The sequence below is a fragment of the Orussus abietinus genome, unplaced genomic scaffold (assembly GCF_000612105.2).
Source record: "Orussus abietinus isolate OABI.00-Male unplaced genomic scaffold, Oabi_2.0 scaffold20, whole genome shotgun sequence".
Taxonomy (NCBI): domain Eukaryota; kingdom Metazoa; phylum Arthropoda; class Insecta; order Hymenoptera; family Orussidae; genus Orussus; species Orussus abietinus.
The window spans coordinates 1605870-1624565 of record NW_019394282.1 but is presented as its reverse complement, the minus strand read 5'-3'; the positions used below and the strand labels follow the sequence as shown (position 1 = coordinate 1624565).

General features: G+C 41.6%; 3 protein-coding genes and 1 long non-coding RNA gene across 5 annotated transcripts in view; 2 read left to right on the top strand and 2 right to left on the bottom strand.

Moving 5' to 3' along the window:
* The first annotated feature begins 355 nt into the window (after nt 1–355).
* Nucleotides 356–4728, top strand: LOC105694556. 2 transcript variants are annotated; one of them, XM_012415354.2, is made up of 8 exons: nt 356–493; nt 1846–2049; nt 2180–2441; nt 2575–2697; nt 2793–2954; nt 3060–3254; nt 3444–3628; nt 3706–4728. In XM_012415354.2, exons 2-8 carry the CDS (start codon nt 1859–1861, stop codon nt 3869–3871), a joined length of 1284 nt encoding a protein of 427 aa, XP_012270777.1. In that variant the 5' UTR covers nt 356–493; nt 1846–1858; the 3' UTR covers nt 3872–4728. The 2 variants fall into 2 exon arrangements, with proteins under 2 accessions (XP_012270777.1, XP_012270776.1); XM_012415353.1 differs by lacking the exon at nt 356–493 and adding an exon at nt 1501–1634.
* LOC105694558 lies at nt 4275–4960 on the bottom strand. The gene is made up of 2 exons (XR_001103536.1): nt 4767–4960; nt 4275–4685 (listed from the first exon to the last, which is right to left on the bottom strand). It is a non-coding gene; the product is annotated as an uncharacterized LOC105694558 (long non-coding RNA).
* A 186-nt stretch (nt 4961–5146) lies between these two features.
* On the top strand, nt 5147–6953 carry LOC105694557 (protein SCO1 homolog, mitochondrial). Its single transcript, XM_012415355.2, has 4 exons — nt 5147–5447; nt 5668–6046; nt 6135–6340; nt 6419–6953. The coding sequence occupies exons 1-4, from the start codon at nt 5382–5384 to the stop codon at nt 6599–6601; spliced, it is 834 nt and encodes a 277-aa protein (XP_012270778.1). The 5' UTR covers nt 5147–5381; the 3' UTR covers nt 6602–6953.
* A 205-nt stretch (nt 6954–7158) lies between these two features.
* The window catches only part of LOC105694555 (secretin receptor), a 29256-nt gene continuing 17718 nt past the window's right edge, over nt 7159–18696 (bottom strand). The window contains exons 2-12 of the mRNA XM_012415351.1: nt 17072–17162; nt 12670–12776; nt 11540–11698; nt 10508–10602; nt 9963–10294; nt 9714–9844; nt 9571–9656; nt 9357–9501; nt 8974–9241; nt 8518–8681; nt 7159–8211 (exon numbers count right to left, since the gene is read on the bottom strand). Of these exons, the coding sequence (XP_012270774.1) occupies nt 8074–8211; nt 8518–8681; nt 8974–9241; nt 9357–9501; nt 9571–9656; nt 9714–9844; nt 9963–10294; nt 10508–10602; nt 11540–11698; nt 12670–12776; nt 17072–17162 (1716 nt within the window). The 3' untranslated portion in view covers nt 7159–8073. The remainder of the gene's footprint in view (nt 8212–8517; nt 8682–8973; nt 9242–9356; nt 9502–9570; nt 9657–9713; nt 9845–9962; nt 10295–10507; nt 10603–11539; nt 11699–12669; nt 12777–17071; nt 17163–18696) is intronic.

The following is an 18696-nucleotide window of genomic DNA, read 5'->3' as shown; positions in this document are numbered from 1 at the left end:
GGAATACTGCGCGCGCATGCCGCAAATCACGTGATTATCACCGATACGAGATCCGCTTCAATGTAGTATAAATCGAAGATAAAGATAAACGTATACAATAATCGTGCGGGCAAGAGAGACAGTATCGAGGTTTTCGCGGGGTACTTTTACGTGTAACCACGACAAAGGCGAAGAATGAAGAGATTATGACTGCATGCCATCATCCTCCTAAATCTGGGATTTATTGGATTTGGATTCAGTAAATCACATGTCTCCATCGTGTTAATTAATACGTAAATTCAATCCTGAGGATTTCAATCGACACTTAAATTTAGATTTACTGACCCTGGACTCGATAAATCCCAGATTTCGAGTACGATGGAAACGTAGTCTATGATCGTGGCGTCTCAAGTATGCATGTGTATTATGCAGCGAGCATCTGTCACAAGATTGGCCGTGTAGATGTTGTATCTTGTATTGTGTCAATAGAACTTTTTATGGAAAGCATTTAAAAGTGAGTACAGTATTACGATCTGTCAAAAATATGTACTTTATTAGTACAATTAAGGAAAAAAATTTAATGCTCACTTGGAATGTTGTTTCCAAAGATGTGCAGAAGGTCGAAGCGCATTTAAGGTTATGTTTAATCATAAATATTTACGCAGAATTTTCTAAAAAACTGCGGTTATGGACCGCTACTTTTCTTCTCAATAGCTCGTGAAGGCATTTGAAAATCATTTAAGATTAAGTTATACTTGGCTCGCAATTTGCTCAAGTCATTTTTTCAAAGAAATCATTTTGGAATACTGCACTTCTACGTAAGCTTTGGTTGCAAAGTTTCATCATTGAAAAACTGTTTTACATAGATCAATGTTGAACTGCAGTCAATTGTTATTTGTAGGATTGACACTTCACCTTTTCATTTTTCTCGGTTGTATCATGAAGCTTCGGTGTTAATTTACAGCTCTGCTTGGCCGATTAAACGGTAGGTACATACATGCTCTAGCAGAACAATAGATGCCGATGAAGTAGTAAATAAAGTAATTCTGGACTTACAGGACAAACATTCATTATTTGATACTGGTTTAAAACTTAATTTATTTGAAATAATTTTACCATGTATATTTTATAGAACGTTACCTCAAATATGCAATAAAATTAAAGATTAATCTGTACGTAATCCTGATATAGTTATCGAATACTTGCTCGTAGGCAGAAAGAAATCATTGATTTTTATCTACGCTAGTAAATATAAAAATCTAAATTATTGACAGTAGATAGATTATTGACTATAGTTATTTGAACTGAGACTGTACAGATGTTTATCATTTTATACTTTGCGTCTTTATTTATATCTATGACTTCCATTCACTCCCCGTAGCAAGTCCTAGAAAAAGTTTGGAGAAATTTTCATTCATATACTTCTGATCTCTGCTTTTGGACTTTGGCCAAATATAAAAGAATGTGTGTGGGTCAAATTTAGATCAGCTGACAAAGCGCGTTTTGACGTAAAATCTTTTCCGCAGTTTTGCGGTAAAGATTTGTTAAGAATCATCTCGTGCACCTGAACAAGTGTGACATTGAAATTCTGTCAAGTAATTCAGGATGCAAAATCTGCTTCCTACAATTCCTGCCGGCTTCTACATCTGTTATGTGTAAACAGCAAAGTTAACATTACCATAATGAATACAAAGTGTCAATTTTTACTTTCATTTTCTATCTACGTTGTTGTACATTGTATTCCATATTTCTCTGTTGGAAATATTTATTACTTAGCAAAAATGAAAATGGAATATTTTTCTTAATGCAACTTTGTTAATTTTCTGACATGACACATTGTTTACATAGGATTTGATTACATTCCAGGTGTAAAAGAAGAATGAAGGCAAAGCGCAGTAAATCCTTGTCACCGGAACCATCGAGTAGCAATGAGTGGAAGCGGCCTAAGATTGATGAGTCATGTGAGAAGAATGGAAAAGAGATTTATCCTAATTTGCTGGACCTCTCTGATGACGTTTTGCTCAACATAATGAAATTCCTTCATCCACAAGATTTAATGGCTCTGAGTTTGTACGTCCTAGTGCTTGGCTGAATCGAATGAACTGAATATTATGTGACATCAATCGTTACAAGTCTAGTGTGAAAAAAGTGTCTGCGTTTTAATATTAGGTTTATAGTGAAATTTTGCAAAAAATTGTAGGTGCTGCCAAAGATTGAACCAAGTTTCTCGAGATAGAACCTTGTGGAGGAAAGTGGACTTTCGAGTGATGCCGATGATGGTGGAGGATCTTGAAAAATATGTGCATTTCCTGCAACCCCTGACGACCAGTCTGGCGATGCGAGGAAGTCGCCCACTGGAGAAACACGGAACTCTTAGTAAATTATTCTTAAAAGTAATAGCTAAAGTTTGCAGTCAGCTGAAGGAATTGATCGTCGAGGACTACTACATTGATGCGAACAAGGTGAGTTCATTTATAATTTGCATATTTTAACTTGAAATTTTACCTGCAACATTTTGATGCATACAGATCACGTTTTAATTTGGTATCGATAGAAGAGGTATAATCGTGAAGTAAATTATTTGGTTTGTTACAGATACAAATAATTGATTTCCCCGAAACTGTCGAGAAATTATCATTGAAGGGATGCAAGTTGTGTCACATACAAATAGATAGATCGTACTTCTTCACAATGGATCTTCACATGCGTAGTTTGACTGTTAGTTGTAACTTCTTAATGTACCATTGCTTACAAAAGTGATTACTTTTTATGAATTCGAAGTCTTGATAATTACCTACGCTTCTAATTTACAGTGCTTAATATTGAGTAATTGCCAATGGTTTATGCCTCATTCATTATTGGTCATTAGTAAAATTCGGAACCTGAAGGAGCTTCGACTGGACTCTTGCCATAGTTTAGGCGAATGTGTAGCCTACACTAGCCTCGCAACGAGATTTGGCTTCAAGACGCTAGAGGTATGATATTATCAACGCGGTAATTGACGATAATTTATACACGAATCAATGCGTAGCAAAGTAATACAAGGTGCGCAGTCTAGATACAAGTTATTTCTGTTTCAGATATTAGATCTAAGGGACACAGCATTGGGAGACAGTGAAATATGTTGTTTTAGTAGTACAAAGACATTGACGCATCTCTATCTGGAGTGCCCAGCTGTGTTGGTGAATACAGAGTCGAACAATCATTTGGAACAGCAGCAACTTTTGGACAGGCCAGGAAGACGACGAGCCTTTGAAGACCAAAATCTTGTTCAGGTAAGTTCTCTATAGTTCCAGTGTAACATTAATTAATCCAAAAGGCTAGAATTGAGCCATCAATATGCTCGCTGTGTTAAAATAAAATTAAAAATGTAATTAGGGTTAAATTTCAAATTAAAACCAGCAATTGAGGTTCAGTACATAAGTCGACGCGATCGGAACAATTAAATGTTTTTATGCTTCTAGATTATTATCGAGCACGGTTTCGAAAACAATTCCGAAAGATGTCTAATATCGGATAGAGCTATCTGCGCTCTTGGGAGTTACGCGTGTGATAGAAGAGTGGTGGATAATTCCGTGCCGGGTGGTATCCTCGTGGAAGAGGATCGACGCATTTTTAATAATCCCAATCTCAAAACACTGGTAGTAAGGTGAGTTTTTTTCACTCCTACAAGAATTCCAGAGTTTTGCGGTTGAGGGTCTTGAGATTACATTTCTGACGTTTCAGGAACTATCCGCTAGTAACAAACCAAAGTCTCGTTCACTTAGCTTTGAACGCGTCTAACCTCGAATTTCTAGACGTGACGGGGACGGCAGTCACGAAAGCGGGCGTGCAGACGTTTAAAGGAAAGAGACCTAACGTGAAGTTAATCTCCTCTTTTGACGAGACATAATCGACAACCGACACTCTCGATTATGATAAGGCGTACGAAGGTAAAAGTACGTGAAATTGCGGGAAGCGAGGAAGCTCGCGCTGAACGTGTCATTTAGTATTCACAGAGCTGGAAACTCTTAAATCATGTACATATTGGAAATGAATCACAGTGTTGGAATAACATGGTAGTGACGAGGGATCATGTTTTTTTTTTCTCAGGACACGTTCATATTTTGTTTCGTACTGGTGTTTTGTTTTTCTTTCTCTTCTCGATAGTGTACACTAAGTCTATTCGTTAACGCGCAAACACGAGTGTGTTTCTAAATGGACCCAACGAGTTGTATTCTCGATAGCCTAGTGTTTGTTGAGATACTTTTCTAACGAAGGATCATCGGAATGCTAACGATTGAACAACCGTAATGTATGTTTGCTAGACTTTTTTTATTCAGAATTAACAAGGGAGACAGCACCTTCCAAAGGAGCGTCGTAAATCAATTTGTTACGTCTTTTCTGAAATATCCATGACATCTCGTATTCATAGTAATTGTGGGATCACATGTTTTTCTACGGACACCTTTTGTGTACGCCACATTCGGCTGGATATTGAAAATGTGAAAATAGTCCTTGAATTCGCATATCTGCATTTGTGTCGATACTGTTCCAGGGGAAGTCATTAGATTTACGTGTAATTGTCACGCTGGGATGTATTGTAAAAAATTTGGTTGTGGTAATCGTACAATTGCGGTCTTTTATTCCTTGCGCGCGAGTGCTCACGTGTGTATATACATATGCATTGACCTTTATTAGTCGCATTGTAGTCATTGGTACCATACCTGTAAGTTACACGTAACAAAATAAACGGTGATTGCAAGATTATAACACGGTTCTTTGTACTCTGGAAATTGCATTAATACCAGTCCATGAATAAAGGAGAAGCTTCGAAACACCCAAGCTGGTTTAATAAAATTATTTTGTGACTTATATTTTGTTAATACAATTATTATCAGAGATGAGTTGGGATACTGCTCACGGGCAGGGTGACCTCCGGTGGAGGATGCAGACGGCTAATGCACTTGTCACTTGTTACAATTCTGGGCAGCCCGAGAACCGGCTGAAAAAGTGATGAACTTCTCACAAAAACTCCAAAACCCTGTATCTCTTCCGAAAAAAATCGCGGCAGAATAGGTGTGGGGGGGTTTCAGGTGGCAAGTGCACGAGTCGCCTGCATTCTCCACCGAGGGCAATACAAAATGCGATCGGACGACCCAGTCCGTGAACAATCTCCCACCTCATCTCTGGTTGAGAAGACTTGGTGTTTATCGTATCGTCTGCTGTTCTGTCGACTTGATTGCCGCAGTTTTGTAATTGTATTGTAAAAGAAAAGTATTCAGAAGAAGAGAGAGTGCCTTGAGTAGCGATGCTAACTAATTAAGTATCTTTAGGAATGAATATTCTCTGGCATGTGTTAATATTTTGATTGCTAGTACGAGACGTTAAATGAATCCTAACCTATTGGGGTGCACGTGAAAATGTCTACTTTGTTGTTGAGAAGTTTCGTTGGGCTACAAAATTGTTCTCGACAGTTTCTAACGAAGGTAAACAATATATCTGCAAGTACTCGACTGTATATATTTCCATTTATTAAGAGCCGTTTCGATGTCAGTTGACTTTTGGTCGTTTGCGTTAGAAACGGAATAAATTCAATGTAAGATTAAGCAAAGCGTGAAAAAACCGCTTTTCGCATTTTGGCCGATGCAGATTTCCGACTACAATTGATAAATAAGCAATAGATTAATTTTAACTTCGTACAAACAGGGAAGATGGATAACTATGACGAGTATATTACGAAGTGAAGTTTCCGAGAAACCCATCCTGAAAAGGAAACCTGGAATTAAGCTTAAATCTCCAGTGACATGGACAAGTCTTGCCATTTCGTCTGTCCTTGGCGGCGGTCTGTTGATATTTATGTATTACTTAAAGCAGCAAAAAGAGATAGCTTTGATGAAGGAAAGAAAACGTCAATTGGGTAAAGCTAAAATCGGCGGACTATTCGAGCTGGTCGATACGGAAGGGAAACTAGTTTCATCCGATGATTTAAAAGGAACTTGGCTTATGATCTATTTCGGGTTTACGCACTGTCCGGATGTTTGTCCCGATGAGTTGGAAAAGCTGACCAAAGTTGTCGATAAGCTTGGTGGGTACAATTTGTGATTTATATGAAGTGAAATTAGTATCATTCCGTACAGTGATAGTTTATTAACAGTCGTCATTAACAATTTTAGAAAAGGAATTTAAAGTAAAAGTTCAACCAGTATTTATAAGCGTGGATCCTGTGAGAGACACTCCTTCTGTGGTTAAAAAATATCTGCAAGAATTTTCTGATAAATTTATTGGTCTTAGTGGGACTAACGAGCAAGTTGCAAAGGCATGCAAAGCTTACAGAGTATATTACAGCAATGGTCCTAAGGATCAAGACGAAGATTACATTGTTAGTATTCACCGAAATTCATCTACCCGTACTCTATGATTCTATATCTTTCCATTTATTTGACCGATTTGTTTTTAGGTCGATCATACTATCATCATTTATCTAGTTGACCCTGACGGTGACTTTGTTGATTACTATGGGCAGACTCACGATGCCGAGCAAATTACTAATAGTATCGTATCGAGTATTATGAAATACAGCAGATTAAAAAATGAAAATTGGTTGCCAGCCTTTATGAATAAACAATGGCAAAATGCTTAGCGATAAAGAATTGGAACGTGCACCGATGCTTGGTCTGTAAATGTATACAGTCATATAAAAATAGTTTTGTATTCTTTCGTAAGGTTTCAGTCCCTCGTAAAGAATGAGATTTGCCTGCTTTGCTGGCTCGAATAAAATAATATTCAATCTTACGTTGGAGGTGGGTTTAATTCTGTTCGTTGGTGGGATGACAGTTCTTTTTTCTCTAAAATAAATTCATAAATAGTGTGGTGGAAGGTCATAGAAATAGGATAAAAACTTTGTATGCGAAATTTTCTTAACCTTACTTTTGTATTACAGAAATTATTCGTATCGTCTTTAATGTTCTACATTAAATCGCAGATTTTAACCCCTTGCGGTTGTATTTACCCAAGATTATGAGAACTTTGCTGGTTGAGAGTAGACATACAACTGCAAAGGGTTAACCATTAGGATGTAGAGAGCCTTCAAGGTATACATCATTCAGATTTCTTTTTCATAATTACTAAAATTATAACTAGAGAACCACTGGATAAATCAGGAATGTTATTATTAAATAGTAAAATGCTTTCAAAGAATTTCCATTATAATGGTCCATTTGTTATCTTCAAAGCAGCTTAAAATACACCCTAGTTCATACACGTTATAAGCTTCTCGAATACATGAACTACAGGAGTGCTTCACTGTATCATAATTTTAACACTGATATTACACGTTTTATCACTTTAGTTCTATGGAAGTACCAGTCACAGAGACCTGCTCGATCTGGCATATATTTCGCTTGTTATTACTTAACAATGATTACTTTTCAATTATCATTACCACATTTAAGACGTTTAAAGTAGTGATTCCTTTTGGAATAATTTTATTTAGATAAATGTAAAGGCTGCTGTATGAAAAATATCGATGCTAAACACAAGAAAGTTTGTTTGCAGTATCAACTTTGAAACATGAATTAACTTCTATATCGGTACAATTTCAGTTCTGACACATACGCAGGAGTGAGTGTAAAAATTGACTAAGATAAATTAGGCTTGCGCTTCTTTATTTTTTAGCAACGTTAAATCTCATTTTAATTAGGTATCCATTGGAATTCGTGACATCAATTTAAAAGTGAATGTAAAAACAATCGCATTTTTTAGCACTAATCTACCCCTTATCGGCTTACAAAATGCTGTGACTTCTCTTTGACTCACATTCTCACTCTCGCTCGTCTTATCTAATTAATAAACACGTGTACTCATATTATAAATACTAAACGAAGTTATTCGACAATTATTCCTTATAAATGGAACCTTCAAGAAGCGCAATTGTCAGTTTATTGTGCCATTTTTATAACGTCCAGCGTTTTAAATAGCAGAAAAAAGTGACTCAACTTTGGCATGGGTAACTGGGAGACACGTCGACTAACATCTCGGAAGTCGATTACACTTAGGTAACTCTTCTTTTAAATCAGTTCTTTAGAGAAGACCGATCTCTAAGGAGAAGGAACTTTACGGATGGACGTGTTGCTGAAGATTGTGCAATTCGTAAGCAAGGTGACAGCACTCGGAGTCGCTCCATCTGTGTTGCTCCCTGATATTCTCAGCTCTGTCTGCCGCAGCAGCCGCATAGACGGACATCTCCGACATCTGTAAAAATGACGATTTTCATTCCCTACATTCGTGACGATATTAATTAGAATTTTCTAATAAGTATTCATACTTTAAACTCATTTTAAGTAGTAATTCTTGTATATAGTCAGAAATCTTTGCCGAAAGATGCTACAATGAACTAATAATATTTTTATTTCTTACGCTAACATTAGGTTGTTGAGAAAGTATTTGACTTTCGTTAGGTGCAACCTAATAAAATTTCTGCAAAATGAGTTAAATACGTAGTTCGATTGTGCGTGTTGAAAGTCGAGGGCCCGGGTTTAGGGAATATTTAGTACTCACGTTCGAGCAGAACGAGAGCAGCGACTGATCCGTGTATTTGCTACACAGAGGTGACGTGTGATTCAGGGTTTGACTTTGATTTCCCGCTGTCGATTCTTGGCCAGCCTTAATGATGTCTAGGTAACCACGGCTGCTCGCTAAACTACCACCGCGTGTTCCGATATCTGGAGAACGAGCGCGACATCGGGATGAATCAGGAGAGATTTAACTATTGAAGCATTCGCAGAGCCACATTGACAGCGTGGAGCTTCGCGGGAGGGGAGATGAGGTTATGTGCGCCGAGACCACGTGGAGACCACGCGCGTACTTGTGCATTATTTGACTGGTTTGACGATGCATGGATGAAAAGATGGGCCAAAGTGTCGACCTGACGGATCCGTGCGTGACGAAGCGCCGAGCTCAGCAATGACACGCACAATTGTTTTTTGGGAAGCTTTTAAAGGATCAAAGAGACACCTTGTGTACTCGCCATCGAGTGGGTGGAACGTCGGGTGTCCCTAGGGTGGAAAAAACAGAGCCATGGTTTGGACCACCACCTCTGGGCTTGCGATTGCCTGCCCAGCTTTGTCGCGTTGCAGCTGCACGTGCTGCTGGAATGAGTCGACTGCCTTTGACCCCAACGTCCACTTCGAAACCGTGGGCACTTCCTGCTTCGGATCACCCTTGAGACCTCTGCTCGTACTTCACCGTTCATGAAGCAGTACAGGACCGCCACGAAGAACCCCTTCGATAAGTGATTTTAGTCGTTACGCTGGGTGCTGTACTTTATTTATATTGTATCCAGCATTTAATAAAAGTGGGTCTCTCGTTAATACCGAGACGATCGTGGGTGGACTCACTTGGAACGAAGCGAACAGCTGATCGCAAAACAACCAGACGAGTTCTACCTTCTCGTTCACTCCGATGCTGTAAGACATTCCCAGGAAGACCGTGTAGTGGACTCCGAAAAGAGGAACCAGGACCAGCGTGCTTCTGGCCCAACGTCTAACACGGAGAGGAAGGAATTATTGCTTTGAAGCGATCGTCCCCTGCTTTGGGTCGCGAAGAACTCACTTGTATCTCTGAGTCTCCTCGGACACCGTGGACTTCAGTTTCAATAGGAGCACCCTGACGATATTGACGAAGAGCACGAAATTGATCTGAAATTGTACTTATTTGAGACGGCTACTTATTTATCGTTGTCTACGATCGCTTACCAGGATCGACAACATCGTGGGCACTCGGATCACTAGGAAGAGGAGGGAATTGTTGTTAGTGGTCCAACAGTAGATGTCTTCCAATGATGCTCTCAAGGCCACCCAAGGCAGCACGAAGATTGCCGGTAGGCCTGAAAGTATTAAAATTATAGCCACATAAATATTGCAGTAAATATCTCCCAGCAACGGTTACGAGACCGTGCGTCATGTGGGCAACACGTTCACGTGGAACAATCGGGGATGTCTTACCCCAGCCTAAGACGACGTATCCTGTGATGCTGGAATTGGAGTCGGTGAAAAGGGCAAGGAAGACCAGACTATGGAGGTAAAGTCCTTCCATAAGAATCCAGGAGTAATTGGCCAGGATAAAGTACTGCCAGAGACTGGTGACGACTTTGCATTGCCAGTTACTTTCCACCTCGTCCACTAGCAAGTAGCTTTTGCCATTCTTCACCAAAACATCCGACGACAAGCCGAAGCCAAAGACAAAGAGAATGTCCTTCAGCAGTGCCATGAACGCTCTCATCATGAAGGACACGAAGAGGTGCATGTGCAACATATTCCTGGGACAGCGCAGTTTCCTACGTCCAATTAAAAATTCATCGGAGTTTTACAGTGCTATCGATGTACACAGATTTTTACACTTCTAGTCTCTTAATAGAATATCTTTCTCATCGACAAAGATTTAAAGTTAATCAGGGGTAGCGTTGCCAGGAAGACACCTCATAAGGACGAGCAAGAACTTTTATCATTTATGGTTCATCTTTTAACGATTTTTAAACCTGTATACTTACTTGATGGCAGCCAGGATGAAGAAGGCGACGATCAGCGTAGAGAAGGACACGGTGTACCCAACTTTTGAAATGGCTTTTACAACGGGAAGATATTTCTGGAACGTGAATAGAGAGAAAGTGAGGACGCCCGATTCGCGCCTTAAAAAAGTGGTTTTATGGTTTTCGACAGTGTCTGGGAACGGCGTTTTGTTGTTCCATTGATCTCCGAAACTTTCCGCACTTCTTCTGGCCGGCCCATAAAATCAGAGGACCCCCCAGGGAATCTAATCAGGCTTTTGTTTTTTCATCCTCCTCAAATATTTGCCCGCAATTATGCCGGATCATGAATCAAGGACGTGGAATCGGAAGGACTGATCGATCACCAAGAAGATGGTTAAGGGGAAGTGAACGACGTCGAGAAAAGTGATTCTTCTAAATACCTAAGTTGCCGACGTTCGTATTTATGTATCTCGACTGTGTCGAATTACATTGGGTATTGTCCTAAATGGCATACTCCACGTGTCGTTTCAATGGGTCAATTTTTGACGGATCGTTTCCGTCATACATTTGTGCCCATAATTATGAAAGTGGTCTAAGTCATATATTTTTTGTTTCGAAATTACATTGAATTAATTTCGTTTGAAATAATATGGCGTGAAATAACTGATAAACTCATTTTTTTTTTTAATTTTCACTTAGACCACTTTCATAATTATGGGCACATTTGGAGAGTCCTTCGATCGTCGCCGGTTGACGGGGGTGTTTTTTAATATTTCGACAAGCGCATTTCCGGAGAGACGATAATCGACCGATTGTCCGGTGGGTAGGAGCCTCTCGTTCGACTCCTTTCCTCCGGGTTCGGGGAATCGGTCGATTAACGCTCACCGAGGGGCCGGAATCGAGGAATTGCCTCGATCAGCCCCGAGGAAGAGCCTCGCTGATCTCCGCAATTCCTCGATTAGACGAGGTCTCCCTACGAATTGAGTTCCCGTAGATGACATTAAGTGGCATCGATCCGCCTGCACGCCGGGACACCTCCGACGCGGTCCTTACCTTGATCAGGGTCACGTTGTCGGACTGTACTTCCGGCAGATCCATGAGGACCGTCACCAATTGGGCACTGTAGCATTGGGTATAATTGCTCCACGTACTGTTGGTGTCCGCACTCCAGAACCACTCTCCACTGGACATGCACTGCCTCGTGGCGTTTGCCTGGAAAATGCGATCTGCTTAAGGTGAAGTGAAACACGTCGAGGAACTTGATCGACGTCGATGAAGAAGATTTTTCTAAATGCCTACGTGGCCGACGTTCGTTTTTATATTGACAGCTGTGTCGAATTATATTGGGTATTGTACCAATTGGCATACTCCACCTGTCGTTTTCGTACAATAATTATAAAGAAATTGAAGTAAAACTCCAAAAATCCTCTGGATTCGTGCTTTCTGGGGCCCTAATTGACTGTAAAGGGACACCCTGCGCCATCTGTGATTTCCAGGTCAATTAAATTTTCACTCCGAGACCTCGTATTACCATCGTTTTGGCATAGAAGCGCATACGACACTTTTTTTGCCTCTATCCCGTTCAAATGCGAGTTTATCGATTACCAGAGTGTTCTGAATTGCCGTAAAATTGTCCTGACCCTTTCGATTCTCATATCAGAGCCGTCAATAATTGTATATTGATCGAAATATGAGAGCTCGACGCCATTTTGGTTCTGGTCTGGACTGAGTTAAACAATTTTTTTGAAAAATCCAAATATTCAATGTGTCAGGACAATTCTTAGATGATCAGGAGTGATGTGTCAAAGTTTCGAACAGTTTGGTCTAATACCCTTAAAAAGAAGTGTTGTATTCCTATCGACTGATTTGAAGGGTGTTTCACTTCACCTTAAGATCTGGATTAAGGATTGCCTAAGAAGGAAATATGAATTTTTTATTTTCTACGTGAAATGAGGATTTCCACCGAACGGGCTCGTTCGATAGACCAATTTGAAGGGAAGAACCTCCCCCTGCTGCAGGGAGGGCAGGTGCGAAAAAACCAGGACAAAGACGTGGAAATTGCAATTAGCGGTCTCGTCGCCGTGTCTTCAAGGTTGATCCTTCCAGCTTGGAAAGATACTTTTGTTTTCTTTGTTTCCTATGTAAAGTCCGGATGAACGGTAATTCTTTTTATCCTAGTTTACCTGAAGATCGAACCCCGCGATGTAACGAGGACAAGGCAGGGCGGACATTTCCCCAGGAGCCGTCTGAGGCCAGCAAAGGATGCCATCCCAAGTCTTGGGGCACCAACCTGAAAATAAAAAGAGGAATTCAATATTCCAAGAGAGCAGACTGGGATAAAATCCACCCCGAAGAGGAACTCCGCGAGAAACCGGATGCATCGCTTGCTTATTGGAATCCTGCGTCCGTATGCGGTGCATCCGCATTGCGGATAGCATCCGGAGGACGCGGAGCACGGAGAAAGTGAATTTATATCGCATTTATATCGTAGGAAAATACAGGGGTCCTTTTTTTCTTTTTTTTTTTTTTTTAAAGAAAAGGACGCGAATGCTTCCGCGCCACTTGGTCTCCAATATCGGGCTGACCTGGAAAGGCTCGCTCGAGATGTTTGCGAATTACTCTTGACATTCCGTGATCTATTTCAAGAGGCGTTCCCAGAGGCTGTGGATCGGAAGAGTTATTAGAGTGCTCATCGAATGCAAGAAATAAACGTCGAGCTCGAGGACTAAACGACAGCCATCTGCTGGTCGATGGGTCTTTCTTCTTGGATCCAAAATGGCGGCGTTCGCGGTAAATCGGAACCTGAATCACGATCTGGAATTACGTTCCTATTCCTATCTATGCGTCTAATGAGAACGTAATCCAGATGGATATTGAGATTGAGATTTATTTATTATGCAACATAGCTTGACACGGACTGACTGATTGGCTTTTATTCTCAAATCCAAAATGGCGGCTTGCCCGATTCGCCGGAACCCGAACCCCGCTTCGGAATTACCTTCCTGCTTATACGCGTCACGTGCAGAGAAAATGATGGCGCAATTTCCGGGATGGTTTTCGGTGCACGTATGTAAAAAAAAGTTCGGTCCTCCGAGTTCTGGGAGTAAAAACGAGCCCGGTTCTCTCCGTAACGTCCTCCATTCGCGGCGTACATCTTTTACACGGACGCGGTGCGGTTCTTCTCTATGTATGTTTAAAAAATAATGCTATTATTCAGGATTCCTACTTACGAATGGAAGCGCAATGGAGATTGAAATTTATTTATTGCGAAGCGTATACATAACTCCGTGTGGGTAAAGCAAGGAAAATACAAAGAAAATCAGGGCGATCACAGTGTGGTAGTTTCAACGCTTAGTTATTAGGCTCGCAATTGTTTCTTTTTTCTTTTCCACTTGATTGAAAATCTTTCGCGAATTCGGACGCGAAAGAACTAATGTGAGATTTTGTAAGGATGATTGGCCCACGATTTACGGGAATAACGAGTCGAAAAATCGGGCCCCACGCGATCCGTCGACGTTCGTCATCGTTAACGTCATTCGTTGGGCGTATCGTGGCACGTGGATTCGATTTCTCCCTTCACCGAGGGGTTGCTCGACAGATTAATGGGCTGTATTTTTAGTAGGGGCAATTTATTTTTTTTTTACTCCACGTACGAATCGCGTCCACCATGGCTCTCCACTTTGCATACGCGTTATACACCCCCGTAGAAAAATACGGATTTTTAAAAAAGAGAACTTGGAACCTCGGTACGATAAAAGCGTTACGCATGAAATAAATATTAATACATTTTCTTTGTAATAAAGCGGTCCACTTTAACCCCTTCTATAGGGACCAAATCGCGACCTGCATTAATTTGTTCGATTTTGATAGCGTAAATTGACCCGCGACTTGGAATATCGTAATCTGCTTCCTTCCTTCGAGGCGAAAATGCAGTGGATCGAATTTTTCCCTCATTTTCCTGATTTTTCGCATTTTTCTACCCGCTGGCGCGCAACATGTTTCGCCTTTGACCTCTTTTTTCGCCCGGAAAAAGCCGTCCCCGTTTATCCGGGAACTTGTTTTCTTTCTTCTCCTTCTTTTTCATATCCCTCTTGGTGGTTTTTCGCCATTGGAAAAACCGGGAAAGCCCAATTTTGCGGAACTTCTCTTCGCCACCTGTTACCGGTCGCGTGGGTTGCGCCGCCATCTTGGTTCCGGAATTGCGAAACTTTTCCCGGAAGTCTTCCGCGTCCAGCTTAATGTTCGCTTTGATATAAAATTTCCCCTCGCGTTGTCGGATTCCTTCGCAACGCTTTTAATCGAATTATCTCGGCTTTTAACCGCAGGGGCTAATTACGCAGCGAGGTTATATCGCAAAGAGTCTCTCTCGTTTTGTTGTTGTTGGGCGCCATTTTCCAAATTGCCTCCTGCGAAAAGGCCGCGTTAATTACCCTACGAAATAACGAATAGCTGTTACTTCATTGACGCTTTCGAGAGTAATTTAAATTAACAGTGCACCCAGGGTAATTAACGTAAAATTGCGCGTAAAATTGCGCGGCAAGAAGTGACTACTCGGTGCTGCATAATTGTCGTTTGGTCGCGTCTTGAAGGACAATTTTTTCAGTGTAGGGCCTTAAGTCGGTTTTTTAATCGGTGGCCTGCGTGATGCTTTCTTTAATCATCGTGTCTGTATGCGGAAAAATAAGGATGGCCAGAAAAACCACAATTGTGGTCGCGACCCACACAGTTTTGTCCAGAAATGAGCGTATCGAATTTTAATCTCTTTCATCCGAGATTAGGCCGATTGCGGGATATCTCGATATTACGATACTGATAAAATATTAATCGATATTATGCGCGGGTACTTGTATTTGCATCGATGATACAATGGTGTGGATTAATGTACGACAATTGGGCGGACGTTTACTGATCCGCGTCGAGGGTGGCGCAACGATATCACCGGTTATCACTCCATTGATGACACCGACAGTGTCCACTCGAATTTGATTTGCGAGTACGTGCATGTATGTGTACGGTACATAGGAATGAGGTACGATGCATCTCGCATGTGCTTTTGCCCACGGGATCGTTCGTTGTGATAACGCTGATAACGCAGGCATAATGGTGCAAGGGATAATGGTACATACACGGATCAGCGAAATGCAATTACTACTGCAATTGCGATAACTGACATCAGGCGAATACAGAGAGAGGGAATGAAATTTGTATCGTTTGGCGCGTTTTATCATTGTCATGAAATTTTTATCATGCAGCGGATTTTTTTAATCACTTCGCGGTGTTTATCACGTAAGCCCAGTTTTCTTGCCACTTGGCGGGTTTTCTATCCCGACGCGATTTTTTTTGCTTTTCATTTTCTTCGGGACGCGAGAGAGGTCGAGTGCATTTTCCGCGGAATTTACTCATTGAATTAAGCGGTTTCCATCTGTGTCGAACAGCCGGTAATTGGTTTTCGGGGGTCCGGGGAAAGTCGGGAGAAAACTGCCGCCGATAATTCGGGACAAACAACGATTATCCGATTGTTCGCCGCTTCTTGCGTAATGGCTCTTTACCTCGGCGCGTATGTACTCCGTAAATATCTTAAGGGTATCCAAGGCAAGCTCGTAATCTTCCAATAGTTATTATCGAAGTGACTCACGCTCGGGAGGAAAATATTGTCTATGTTTCTAATCTCCGCCTTGGTAAATGAAGCTCTCCAGTTTCCCTGCTCGGAGAAAATTTCCACGGTACTCGTATCGCGATCGATCTGAAAGGATCGAAGAATGTAAGCCCTTTTTTTTTCATTTTTTAATCGGGATACTTTGCTTTCGCCTTTCGTCAATTTTTCCGATTTTCTCCGCCTCCTGTTAATATCTTTTTATTCTTCTACGACGTTCTTTTGAATTTCCCGCGCCCGCCGCCATTAACTTCCCAGGCCGCGAACCGAAGCCGCAAATTAACTGTAATTCAATGTCCTCGATGTCGTAGAGTTTATAAACTAACGATTTCGCCATGGCGACCCGCGTTTGCTCTCTAATTAATTCGAGACCTCGTTACAGTGCCCATCCCCGTCGTTGGTACATTAAATTAACGATTGCTCGGCGATCATTACGCCTAGCTTGGCCGTTTATTCATTGTCTCTCGTTGCACGAGCAGCGATTTGTCTTTGCTCGCAGATTCATTGTCAAGACACCTGGATGAATCATCTCGAGGTGGCCGTGCATAAATATCCACTTGTTTGCTTCCCGCCAAGAAGGGTACGAGAGGAAAGAAGTGGACACAGAAAGGAAAGATAAAAGGAAGGCCGCGAAAATAAATAAGAAATTCCTGACACCCGCGAAACAGAGCGAGACGTTATTTCGCGGGATTTCAGGGATGAGGAAATGGAGAAAATGGGGAAAATGGAGAAAAACGAGGAAATCGAGGATATCCTCGACGAGACTCGAGGGGATGTTCACTAAAGACGATTTCCTTCTTTGAGAACCGATTCACCTGTGAAATTTCATTTTTGTGTAAAATATAGTGTTCCTGTGATTTCTTTTTTATCTCAGTTGTTATCAGAGGTTGGCCCCTTTTTCATATCACCTTATGTATTTTTTGAAGACTCACCTGAGGTCGTCGAGGTCCCATTATGGCAGAGCCTAGCCTGGAGCTCCAGCATTTGTTGCTGGATACTCGGGCTATTGAAGTCGCGGTCGTCCTGAAACAAGGAATTCGATTAACGACTTGTTGCGACCATACGTCGAGGCAAAAACGAGCAAGCTACGGGGACGCAATCGGGACGAGGTTTAACGAGGTCGCACGCGGATAAATGGGGTCGAAATTACGGGGTAGGTGGGTATTGCACGCACACCGCGTCGGGGAGCAATGCCGGACGGGATTAAAGGTCTTGGCTTGAAATTTCCCCCCGAGATATTTCGGAACTTTGACTTCGGGTTGGTCGATGTCAAAAGCAGCTTCTTCAAGAAAGGTTTCTACGAGACCTCTTGCCAAGGATTTACGAAGAAACGAGGAGGATAGAGACGCTCGAGATGTAAGGGCGAGGAGCGCGCGGCGGCCATCTTGGTTCCCGGCGTCCTCGCGGGATTTAAGCGGATATAAAAACGATTCCATTTTCTACAGAGTACTTGCTGTTGTCATTTGTCATTTGTATGCTCTTGAATATATTCTGCGACGCAGTTTCACGATCTGTATGGGTTTTATCTATTTAAAAAAGACGCCGCGTGTACGCTTCGACTGCCGTCGTTCGCGAATTCAAGATGGCCGCCACAGCCCGTTCGTAAAATCTCACTTTACGCTCCATTTGATGTTTCTTAGATCCACTCATTTTGCCCGATTCGCGTCGGGATTTTCGAGAGAAATTCTCGCGCTTGCGAGACTTAGGGGGGACGTTGTTAGGGTTGAGTGCATTCCGCAATTTGCACTGGTTATATCCGGGGAAATTACAGGCGGTTGGCAATTACGGAACACCCTGTATTGCGAGATCGGGCGCCAGATGCACCGACTCGGCGACCACGTGTGCAGCTCGTTGCATAAGGCCGCTACTAATTTTAGGGGATTTTCATTAAATTGTTCTACTTACTTCTCTCGAATGGCGAATTCGCGATTCTAGGTTGTTCGAAATCAAGGGGATCGGGATTTAATACCAGATCGAAATCTATCTCGCTCCGAATGGTTCTTGCTTGGATGAGTTTCTCTCTCCGCGACATTTTGTTCTCCAAACGTGGAAAATACTTCGAGTAGCTCGAAGAAATATTTGAATCGATAGATGATATGTGCCCATAATTATGAAAGTGGTCTAAGTCGTATATTTTTTCTTTCGAAATTACATTGAATTAATTTCGTTTGAAATAATATGCCGTGAAATAACTGATAAACTCATTTTTTTTTTAATTTTCACTTAGACCACTTTCATAATTATGGGCACATATAAATAGTCTGTTAACGAGAAATGTCGCGAGTTATCACCCTAGCAAGAGTGAATTTATCGTTTCTCCAATCGAAGGATCTTCGTGTATCGCCAGTGCACTCGGCGGACAATTCCGATAGGATTTCCTTTTCCAAGACCCATCGATCGACGCTTTTCCTACATTTTCTTGGTCTCGCAGGTTGCTTTTTATCGATCACTCTCCTATCACTTCCTCTCGGGGTAATAAATTGGAGAACTTCCCTTTCCGTTCGTCGGAATAGACAAATTCCAAATAGAGCGACCGCTTTTTCAAGACAACAATTTC

Coding starts and splice junctions, on each gene's coding strand:
- LOC105694556 (XM_012415353.1), top strand. CDS start 1,585: ATGCAAAATCTGCTTCCTACAATTCCTGCCGGCTTCTACATCTGTTAT. Junction 2,050..2,179: donor GATTTAATGGCTCTGAGTTT/GTACGTCCTAGT, acceptor AAAAAATTGTAG/GTGCTGCCAAAGATTGAACC. Junction 2,955..3,059: donor TTGGCTTCAAGACGCTAGAG/GTATGATATTAT, acceptor TTTCTGTTTCAG/ATATTAGATCTAAGGGACAC.
- LOC105694557 (XM_012415355.2), top strand. CDS start 5,382: ATGTCTACTTTGTTGTTGAGAAGTTTCGTTGGGCTACAAAATTGTTCT. Junction 5,448..5,667: donor CTCGACAGTTTCTAACGAAG/GTAAACAATATA, acceptor TCGTACAAACAG/GGAAGATGGATAACTATGAC. Junction 6,047..6,134: donor CAAAGTTGTCGATAAGCTTG/GTGGGTACAATT, acceptor TAACAATTTTAG/AAAAGGAATTTAAAGTAAAA.